The following is a 12,117-nucleotide window of genomic DNA, read 5'->3' on the forward strand; positions in this document are numbered from 1 at the left end:
CTGCACTCATGGCGATCGCCCCCAGTGGAAATCTGGTGGAACTGCAACCAAAATTCGGTACAATGAGACTTAATATGGAGTGGCCGGGCTCTGAATGCACCTAACCCCTCACTACTCGCTGAGCGCCGCTGTAGCAGTTATTAGTGTGTGCTTCACCTCACTCTGTTCACTGTGTGCTGAGTGTGTTTCACTAATTCACGGATTGGGATAAATGCAGACGTGATCAAAAGAGTATAGGCTACTATGCTTAAAATAACATAGGCAACCAGAGACTCTAGGAAAATATAGTGTCATGCAGTTGGTAGCACCACACATACGTAGGCTAGGCTATTACAGGGGCTTCTGTGCCTGTAGTTAGGCTATCAATTTTTTTTTTCGACCATAAATCAATTTGTAAAGACAATGTCCTTTTTAAAAGAACGTTATTAACCATTCTTCTATAGGCCTAACATTCTAACTGGTTACCATGAGTAGAGAGGCCATGGAACACTGGAACGGGACCGAAAAAATAATGTTTTTGCACAGAACGAACCGATATGAAAATAATTCTGTTTTCAATTTTTTTTCCAGGTTTAAAAATAATCATTCATAGGAAATGTTGAACTCAAGGCCTCAGTCCCCACACTGCTGAACATCCATGAAACTCACCACCTTGAAAGTGGAACTGTAGAAAGTTAATGTGAATTGCAATATGAAGAAATGAGTAAGTATATACTCTTTTGATCCCGTGAGGGAAATTTGGTCTCTGCATTTATCCCAATCCGTGAATTAATGAAACACACTCCGCACACAGTGAACACACAATAATCCCAGCGCAGTGAGCTGCCTGCAACAACAGCGGCGCTCGGGGAGCAGTGAGGGGTTAGTGCCTTGCTCAAGGGGACTTTAGCCGTGCCTACTGGCCGGGGTTCAACTACCCTCCGGTTACAAGTCTAAGTAGGCCACTGCTGCCCCCATGCCCTATTTTGTTTGTAAATATTTCTTACATGGGTTGACTGTCTAAACCTTAATGTCTCAAGATTGCTACTAGAAACCGCTACTGCAGTGTAGGCCTAACCTGACCCTAGCCAGATGAATTTCGTTCCGCTTAGCTCCGCCTAGCTTCACTCACATCCATCTGGGACCTCTTCCATTGAGAGTGATTTCTGCAACCCGACTATGGTTCAGCCAATCAGGGCCAGGGCGGGAGTTTCATAGATGTGACATAGCGTGAAGCGACTGTGAAACTGTTATTAAGCGTCACAGGTTGGCTTCCCGATGTGAGTGGTTGAAGTAGCACGTCAATAGATGACGGACAAGTGACTTATTCAATCATATGCAAGCATTTTTTGATTAGGCCCAGCCTTCTGAAGCAACACTTCAATGGATCGAGTGGAGCTAGGCGGAGCGAAATTCATCTGGCTAGGGTCAGGTTAGTGTAGGCCTGCTGGGTCTCATCTCTCCTGGCAGCAAGGACCTCATGGCTTGCTGTGAGCCTGCTCTCCAGGTGGCACCGGGTGTACATACATATATATATATATATATATATATATATATATATATATATAATTGGTTTATAGTTTGTTCGTTGTGTTCATTTTGGGTGTTCATGTATTGTTCCATGTTGTGTATTTCTATGATGTCCACAAGTTTTTCAATAAAATATGTTTCTTGTTTACTTGTTACTTTGACACTAACCTTTTATAGGGCATATATAATATGGATTTCACTCTGCAGCGTCCCAATGTTTTTGTTTTTTTAATGACCAACTGGTTAGGTTATGTTTACCTGAGTGCGTGGCATGTGCAACAATGTGATTACAGAGTCCTCTACCAACACACAAAACAGCATATCCCCGCAGTCTTGCTAACCGAAGTAGTGTTAGTAATAGCACGGTGAGTGGAACATATTAGCAAAAGTTTCTGAACCTTAACTCATGGAACAACAACTAAAACTTTTGGGAAAAGAATAAGAGCTTTGTCTTCCATAGTGTTGCAACAAGTTGCTACTTATGTGTGTTTCTATGGGGAAATGTTTTGGATATCATACAAATTATGGTCATATAAAGCACACATACACACGAGGCATTTAATCAATGATATACCAGCTTGGCTTTTTATGTAAGATTGCCTTTTACAATGTACCTACATAAAAGGCAATCTTACATAAAAAGCCAAGCTGGTATATCATTGATTAAATGCCTCGTGTGTATATCTGTCCTTCATATGACCATCATTTCTATGATATCCAAAACATTGTTTGGAAAACACACCTAACTTTCACAAGTTAGGCTCCTTACTGTAGTCTACACAGGAAGGTGCATTTGTTATTAACATTGCAAGATGCTCAAACATCGCCCAGGTCTCAGACATCGACACTGTTGCAAGTAAGATGTCATCCTTCAATCAACTAGGCTTCAGTGACGTTTAGCACGAAAAACAGGGTAGGTAGCGTTATTGATGCATACTCTAGACAACGTTTTTGTTCACAAACCATAGCCATTTGTGTTGAATCTTTTTAATAGTATTTGGCCAACGCACCCCCTTCAAAAAGACTGTTGTAAACAATAGCTATTTCGGCGTACTTTTTCCTTTTGCCCCTGACAGATTCACTGTTCACTACACCTTGTTTGTGCGGCTCCTCGTTTTTTCTAAGAGATTGGTAGCACAGTGATCTCACAATGACACTACCATCTAGGCCTACTACGTTGGAGACTATACAAAAACATGCACGTAATCATTTCAAAATAAAATACTGGATCATTTATTTACACAGCTTTATTGAAGTGCATTTACAAGATGTTTGGATCTGACGTTAGCCACCTAGCTAGCTGACATCAACATTACCTTCACAAAACATAAACTGTTCATGGAACAATTTATATCTACAATCCAATTCTGATGGTTTAGTAGAAGTATAGGCTACAGGATAATTTTGTTGCACTGCTTTATTGAAGTGCATTTACAAGCTGTTGTGTCTTATCTAGTATTATCCATCTAGTTATCTGGTATTAGCCATCTAGCTAGCTGACTGACTTTACCTTCATATTTATATATAAATTGTTCATGGAATTGTTCATGGAATTGGAATTGTTCATGGAACAATTTATATCCCCGATCCAGTTTGGATCGCTTAGTTTTCGTGTGATGTACAATATCTGCCACCTGTGACAGATTAATATTTGGCAGATGCCGCAAATTCCTTGTAAACTTGTAGATAACTCGTTAGTTTATGTTTCTCCATAAGACATTGTTAACCGGAAGTGAGTTTACGGCTTATCGATATTCAAAATGGCGACTTGTCAGCATAGACAGTAGCTCGTCAGCCTTTTGACAGCCAGTCAGTTGAAATATCGTTTCCATTCAGTCTGTGATCACGCCGCTGTTGTGCAATTACAAAACGTATTACGACTTTTAACGGTAGTTATAAAACTTAGCTAAACACTTGCAATGTATCGCCTAAATACTGAGGTTTACTAAAATGGTGGTGTTTAATTCAATGTATAATGTTTGGAAACTTTAGGAAGTGGACAAAGGAGAAACGTGTGTTAAACTCTCGTGTAGATTGTCCTACGGCAGTTACCGTAGAATTGTACTCTATCGGCTGTTGTACATTTGTCGTGCGGAACGTTTTTGAATCGCCGTGCAAGTCCACGCTGTACTGCTTAATAACATCAATTATAAACCGTGTTGTTTAAATTTAAGAGATAACTGGAACGTCTTAGATTTCATCATGAACGTTCAGCCATCAAATCCTAACAACCCAATTGTGTTTTTTGACGTCACAATCGGCGGGCAGGTAAGGAGTTCATGTTGTGGCAAACTAAAACGTTAAGATCTCAGCTAGCATATTACATCGAACTAGCATTGCTGGCTAATGTTGTTCCATAAATAAAGATAAAGATCTAGATAGACCTTTGTTGATAGAAAATGGAAATAAAAGTCAGTTAGCATGTGAGCGTCATCCGTTATTCCAAGCAGCTTTGTCAGTAGTGATCGCACATCATGTGAGATGGTGTTATCGGGAATATCATGCTACTTTGTTGTCCAACCATATAACACATTCCAGTTCCAAGCTTACATTTATTCGCACCAGATAGTATTCCCAGCGAAAATCCACAAAGGTTTCGTTTTTGTTTTGGGGTACAGGCTGCCCCTACTTTGCTCCCAGTTTTCGGAGGCTGGGCTGTTGAACTTTTCAACATTGATTGATGTGCAGCATTGAGTTCCAGCTTGTTGGCCCTGTCAGATTAATTTTAATTGTATGAAATTAACTTTTCCATATCATCTAACAGTTCCAGCTTTGTTAAATAAACTTTTATGTTAGGAAATGAACGTTTCCAGGCTTATTAGGACATTTTCCATATTATTTAAAGTTCAGCATGAACAGTTCCAACTTGTAGCCCTGTTCAGTTTCATGGAACTTCCATATTGTCCGCAGAAAGGGCAGATCTGCTGGCAATTTAAATGTCCCCAGCTGTAGAAAATACTCTCTCACTTGCGACTGTTACAGCAAGACATAGCAAGGTAGCGGTTTGCTAATTTGGCAATGTGAGGTGTGGTTTCATTGGTCCTCCGCCATTAGAGTGGGTTACAGTGCAGTGAAACACAGCCTACTGCTTTGTATGAGGTAACTTCTTCCTTCATCAGCTGCAAAACAGGCTTGTTTCCCACCTGAGTCTTGAAGAGCTCACCAAACTTTTTAGGAGGAGATGAATCAGATGACTCTCCCTGGGGGATGATCTGGCTGCTGTTGTCCCTGTGGTGTCCTCAAAATGAAACGACATTGTACTGTTGTACTACTGACACTGTAGCAGCCAATATTTTGAAGTTAAGACATTTTATGCACAAGAAAATGAATACAGTGCCTGTTACAATCTCTGTAATAAGGCCATCATAGATGTTTTCAGGCGTCATCCAGATGAGGAAGGGTCTTGAACCGTGGGTCAAGAGTTCTGCATTTGTGGAGGAAGTCATGACAAGCAGAGTACTGGTATCTGTCCTCCAGATTTTCTTTGATGAAAATCTGGACTTGGGTTCCATAGAGTTGAGCACTGGGGTTTTCACAGGCAGGGTTGTGATACTGAATTGAGGGTGTGGCTTCAGAACTCATCAGTGTTATAGGATTCATGGACATGGATTTGGTCACATACATAGTGATACTGTTGTGAACATGTAGTGAAATGGTAGGCTAGTTAGCTGCTCAGATTTCCTGTGCAGAGTAGGCTAGTTAGCTGCTCAGATTTACTGTGCAGAGGTGTCGCCAGATATTTATAAGGATACAGAAGAAAGATTTAGAAAGAATTTAAGAAATAGATTGAGAGAGAAGGAGGTAAAAAGTGTTGTGAGGGTTTTTAGTGGTTTATGGACCTCAGTTACCATTCTCACATCCTGATCAGAAGTTGAGGTTATTTACTTATTCCGTTAGCGCTGATGAGTACGCAGCTGCTTGTTGTTAAACGTACCTCTTAATTTTTAATGTTAAAGGTTTAAAGTAGTTAAACCTTTGAACTAGCCGATAGTCTGATTAGCTCGCCTGTCACCACTTGCCAGCTACTAGAGCTGTTTCACTGTCCATGCCACCAAGGTGACGTTTGCTAGGGTGAAATCCATGAGATGTTTCACTGTGTGGAAACTTTCTGTAAAGCATTTCATAACTGGAGATCTATTGGTGCAATGTGGTGACTATTATGAGTGTGTTTTGGTATATTATGTATCTCTTGTTTGGTCTTAAAGTGAATGACTGACTCTACCTAGCACCTTCTTCAGCATGTGTTGAAAACCTGTGTTCTCAACACCGGAGTATGGTCATACATCTGCTGCGTTAAAACCCTCAATGGCATTTCTTATTGCTTTGGCCCATTTTGAATTCACATTGAAAGGCTGTTTAAATGACTAAGTGAGCATCATTTTTAATGCGCTGTTTTTTTTTTTCTCTTGCAGTAGTGGCAGTGATATTCACATTTGTGTGGTGCTGTCTCAAATGAGTCATCAAGTTTGAGTTGTTGCTAGCAACATACCCGATGACTGAACAATTTTGGCGCACTTCTTCCATCTTGTCTGCTTGTTTTTGTCCATTGTTGTACAACCCCAAAACAGAAGAAGTTGGGACGTTGTGTAAAATGTGAATAAAAACAGAATGTAATAATCTGCAAATCTCTTAAACTCATATTTTCTTGCAAAAAGGACACAGACAGCATATCAAATGTTGAAAATTGCAAATTTTAATATTTCATGAAAAAAATATATGTTAATTTTGAATTTTATACCAGCAACATGTTTTTAAAAAAAGTTGGGACAGGGATAACAAAATGCTGGAAAGGTGTGTAATGATAAAGAAAACAAAAGGAGGATTGTTTCTCAACTAATCAGGGTAACTGGAAACATGATTGGGTATGAAAAAGAGTATCCCAGAGAGGCAGGGTCTCTTAGAAGTAAAGATGTAGGGGCATTTATCACATCATGTGTAAACCTGTGTGCACAAATGATAAAAAAATGCCATTTTAATGCTTCTTAAGATGGGGAGTTCATCATCTACAGGACATAATATTATTAAAACATTCAAAGAATCCAGAGAAATCTTTGCAAACAAGGGAAGGAGCTGAAAAACACATTGGATGCTCGTGGTCTTTTGGACCTCAGATTGCACTGCATCAACACCAGACCTGTTTCCACACCTGTCATTGTATGGGCTCAGAACAAACTCTGATAACCATTGTTTATGTGCACAGTTTGATACTTAATTCAAAAACTGCAGCCAAAATTGTATTGAGACACGATACAGAAAATACCACAGTCTTATCTGGACCTGAGCTTGTTTAAATCTATCCAAGTATCCAACCTATCTAACTTGTTTTAGTGCTCAGTTCCAAACCCAACATCTATGACCATGTGGAGGAGCATTAGTGCCTACAGCATGGGCATCTTGCACATTTGGCAAAGCACAATCAATTTTGAAAGATGTAAGTTATACAGGTTTTGAGCAACATATACTGCCATCCAGGCAATATCTATTCCAGGGAAGACCTTGAATATTTCAGGAAAACAATGGCAAAATGAATTCTGTACATATTTAAATAGTATTTATCCATAGAGGAAGAGTCCATGTGCTAAAATGGCCTATCTGCAATCCAGATTTGTCAAATTAGGTGCATAATGGAATGAAAAACATGACTAAGAATACCCCATACTGTTGAGCAACTGAAATCGTGTATTGGGGAGTAATGGGACAACATTTCACTCTCAAAACTCTAGCAACTGGTCTCCTCAGTTCCTAAACATTTACAGAATTCTGTTAAATGAAGAGAAGTGAAGTGAAGTGAAGCAGTACAGTGGTAAACATGCTCCCGTCCCAACTTTTTTTGAAACATGTTGCTGGCATCAAATTCAAAATTAACATATATTTTCCATGAAATAGTCTTTTCATTTTCAACATTAGATATGTTGTCTATGTCCTTTTTGCTGCTAAATATGGGTTTACAAGATTTGTATATTATCAGATTTAGTTTTTATTTGCATTTTACACAACGTCCCAACTTTTTCTGCTAACCTCGACAACCCAACAGTATTCTAACAGTATTATATTGTAAAGGATTTCATCCCATCCCAAACACCTCATGTGTAGGCTACACTCTAGAGAACATTTGAAATAAGGCAACACTGGTGCTAAGCTGGTAAATCACCCATAGCACTGACTGTCTTTTTGTAGCATGAGCAGTGCAGAGCACTGCAAAGCCCTGCTTCGTGTCCTTACGTAGAAGTGCTTCTGTGCCTCCTTCACTAGATAGGTTGGTAGTGTTGGCAGTCCATGTGAGGTCCTGAGAGATGTGTGTGCAAATGATTTTGAAGTAGTTAGACACTAGTCTCCACTCAATTATATCTCCTCAAATATGTAGAAAAGCTGTCTCCTGAAGCAGATCATCAGCTCTTTTGTTTTGGTGGTTCTATCAATTGTAATGTTTTTACAGTATGTAAACACTAAAAATATATGGAAAAAAAATAATAGCAGAGATTTAACGACCTGAATGCCATGGGAGTGCATTGATTCACTGTTGGAGTTCTCAATGGTGGTGTTGGCCGTGGGGTCTCTATAACTTTATATTACATATTTATATTATTTTCAGACCTACAATGAACTCCTGATATTTTCCTGATACTAAACCATCATTTCCCAACCTTGGGGGTCGGGACCCCATGTGGGGTCGCCTAAAATTCCAATGGGGTTGGCTAAGATATTGGGTATCTTACAATTGACCAGTACATTACATAAATATATATATATATATATATATATATATATATATATATATATATATTGAATAAGAAAATATGGAGAAAAAAAACCATTAAGTTACTAATCAGATCCTTCATTACAATCTAGTTATGTAAAAATAAACGTAGACATCTGGCATGGGATCATCATGGGTAATAATGCTTGATCAACGTTCCAAACAAAGTAGCAAAACAACCAGGTGAAATAATTCAAACAAACAAATTAGCTTGCAAGGACATTCGGGGAAAATACTGCTCAGAACTGGATGTGAGACCAGAGCTGAAATCGCTCCCTCACTGAATGCCTCTCTGACTTAAAATTATGGATGCAAAACAATTTTCTCAAGCTCAACACAGACAAAACCGAAATTCTGCTGATTGGCCCTAAAAGCATCCTCACCAAATCTCCCCATCTCACTCTCAACATTGATGGCTCATCTGTCCACTCCACCCCTGTTGTTAAAAACCTTGGCATTCAGCTTGACTCCACCCTTAGCTTTGATCCTCATATCAAATCACTCACTAAGATTGCTTTTTTTCACCTCCGTAACATTGCACGCCTCTGACCCTTCCTCTCTGCTAGTGATGCACAGACTTTGGTTCACTCTTTCATTATGTCCCGTTTAGATTACTGCAACTCATTTTGGTCTCCCCACTAAAACCCTTCAAAGACTACAATATATTCAAAACTCTGCAGCTAGGCTCCTCACCCATACCAGACGATCAGCACACATCACCCCCATTCTCCATCAACTCCATTGGCTACCAGTTCCGTCCCGGATCAAATACAAAGTACTACTACTCACCTTCAAAGCCCTCCACAACCTTGCTCCCCCCTACATCTGCGACCTCCTGACCCCTTACACTCCTTCCCGCTCACTCAGATCCTCTGACCAGAACCTCTTGGCTATCCCCAGCTCCCAGACTCTCCACCCTGGGTGGCAGGTCCTTCAGTGCCTTGGCCCCCAAACTCTGAACTCCCTCCCCAACCCCTTTGTGCCTGTCCTTCTCTTCCTTTCTTCAAAGCACATCTCAAGACCTTTCTGTTTAATGATCACTTCTCCTCCACACCCAATACATAGTTCTTACAGATAACTTGTCTTTGTTGTATTGTTTTGTTTGTTTGTTATTGTATTTCCCTGCCTTTGTCTCTGTTGTATTATTTGTTTGTTTGTTATTGTGTTTCCCTGCCTTCCTACTATGTAAAGCGACCTTGGGTTTGAGAAAGGCGCTATATAAAATAAGCTTATTATTATTATTATTATTATTATTATTATTATTATTATTATAGCTGAAATGCGCTCTCTCACAACATATTGTGAATGATTGGGGTTGCCAACATTTTGTGACATCAAAATAGGGTCACCTGAACAGTCAGGCTATATTAGATTAGATTAGATTAGATTAGATTCAACTTTATTGTCATTTAGCAGAGTACAGGTTCAGAGCCAATGAAATGCTGTTGACATCCAACCAGAAGTGCAAAGAAGCATTAAGTGCCAAGTGCAGGTAGAGTATGGCTGTGCTGTGTAGACAATAGAGATTAATAATGTACAGTGTATAGTTGGATAAATACAGGTTTCCAGATGACATGTCTACAGAGATAAATGGAGTATGTTGAGTATAAATAGACGTTCTATATAACTAATATATATATATATACGTACGTACAGTATATTGCTCAGGTTTATGGGCAGGCTATGAAATATAAAATAAATATATGAGTGAACATGTCTGACTTTTCTAGGTGCCACACGGGTGAGGCAAAGTCCTTTTATGGTTATGGTTATGGGATTTGGCAGACGCCTTTATCCAAAGCGACACACAAATGCAAAAACAACATAATATTTCAAATTTAACAGGGAACAGATTAGAATGTTGGTCAAACTATAATAAGGAGAATAGCAATAATAAACAGTAATGTCAATTCAATCAATAGCCTAATAAATTAATCAATGAATCAAATGAGGGGAAAAAGCAATAATAAACAATAATGTCCATTCAATCAATAATATAAAAACAATGACATGGTAAGACTACATTAAGGAAAATATCAATAATAAACAATAATGTCAAATTAATCAACAGCCTAATGGAAATAAAACAATATTATACAAACCATAACGCATAAGAAGCGCTTAAAGAACTAAGTGCATGTTGAACAGGAATGTATTTAACGACCCAAAACCCCGTCTTAAACGACCCAAAACTACCACAGGAACAGAGAGCACTGGGCAACTCATTCCACCAACATGGAACCACTGAGGAAAAGAGTCTTGAATTAGACCTGATGTTTATGACTGGTCGACACAACAGACGCTCATCAGAAGACCGCAGTGGGGGTTGGGGATGTAAGTCTTGATTATTGAATTAAAATAACTAGGAGCAGATCCAGTCAGTGTCCTATAGGCCAAAGTGAGAGCTTTAAATTTAATTCTGGCTACTATAGGGAGCCAATGGAGAGTAACTAGGATAGGAGTTACATGTGTCCTCTTTGGCTGATTGAAGACCAGGCGTGCTCCAGCATTCTGAATCAGCTGTAATGAAGCGGGTGATTTCACAAGCGGGTAAGCCAGCTAATAGTGAAGTACAATAGTCCAGTTTGGAGATGACCATGGTCTGAACAAGAAGTTGTGTGGAATCTTGTGTCCGATAAGGTCTGATCTTCCTTTCTTTCAAAATTCCTTTTATTGGTTTTTGATTAACACAGACAAAGTACAACCTGATTATTTAAGAATTAACCCGCCCCTCCCAGGTTAACGCATGGGTGGATTTAATCATTGTGAGGGGCTTTGTTGCTGACATTTCTTTTCAAACTGAAAGTATTTAAATGTGAGGTCAATGCAGAATTGCCATTGACCTCATCTACTTCCTACCCAGACTATCTGCTACATGTATGGACCATCCCCCCACCCCACCCAACACACACACCCCTTCCTCACACTACCCAGAGTACCTACTGCATGAATGCCCCCCCCCCAACACACAAACACCTCCCTTAAACTACTGCATGCACTGCAGTACTGAACTGTGTGCAGCGTGTGCTATGTCAGCTTGTGAGCTTCATGTCTCTGTGCTGTTTGAGATCTGTACCTTATTGCATGTAAAAGTTCTGAAGTTCAGGAGTTTAAAAAATGGCTTATGCTGTCATACAGGTGGTGACCGGCAGGTGTCACTACAGATTCTCTTTCCCTGTGACCCCTACTGGTGTGTCCTCCCCACCTCCTGAGCAGTAATGTAAAATACATAATAGAATAGGAAGCCAGACCTAGCTGCCATACAAACAGACGTTTGTTAGCCTAAAACAGAATAAGTTCCCAGTGTGTGAATAGGGCAGGATTACATTATTCAGTCGCAAGCTTTGTGTTTGCCTTTAGGCCTATATGATAATAAACCTTAAACACTGACTGATGGCAGTGTCATGTTTGTCTAACAGGGGTTGCCATAGTACAATGTTTGCATAATTTTCCATGTGCATTTTGAATGAGACTTGTGCAGATGTATTTGCGTTTGTCCGTTTGTGCTTCACACACACGCACACAGAAAATAAACATATGAGCTCTGCTCTCCCTTTTGTGCATGTTCTTGTCACTGTGATGATGAATGAATATAATATAATATAATATAATGTAAGTCACTGGTCAAGAAGGGAAACTGACAAGCAAGCACGTAATTCATAAACACAGTAGAATCAGCTGTGCCATCATCATTGGGTGTGTTTGTCATCAGATAGCAGCTTACAAGAACTGTTCTTCATACAGAAATGCATGCTGGACTTAACATAATACATGTTGGCATAGATCTGTAGATCTGATGGACATTCCTACCCTACAGATCTGATCTGTATGTAGATACACGTCATTGACGT

At 39.5% G+C, this 12,117-nt stretch overlaps 1 protein-coding gene across 1 annotated transcript in view; it reads left to right on the forward strand.

Moving 5' to 3' along the window:
• Window positions 1-3,319: 3,319 nt before the first annotated feature.
• The window catches only part of ppih (peptidylprolyl isomerase H (cyclophilin H)), a 98,187-nt gene continuing 89,389 nt past the window's right edge, over window positions 3,320-12,117 (forward strand). Inside the window, exon 1 of the mRNA XM_048241820.1 lies at window positions 3,320-3,777. Within this exon, the coding sequence (XP_048097777.1) occupies window positions 3,712-3,777 (66 nt within the window). The 5' untranslated portion in view covers window positions 3,320-3,711. The remainder of the gene's footprint in view (window positions 3,778-12,117) is intronic.

This window comes from Alosa alosa, chromosome 4 (genome assembly GCF_017589495.1).
Source record: "Alosa alosa isolate M-15738 ecotype Scorff River chromosome 4, AALO_Geno_1.1, whole genome shotgun sequence".
Taxonomy (NCBI): Eukaryota; Metazoa; Chordata; class Actinopteri; order Clupeiformes; family Clupeidae; genus Alosa; species Alosa alosa.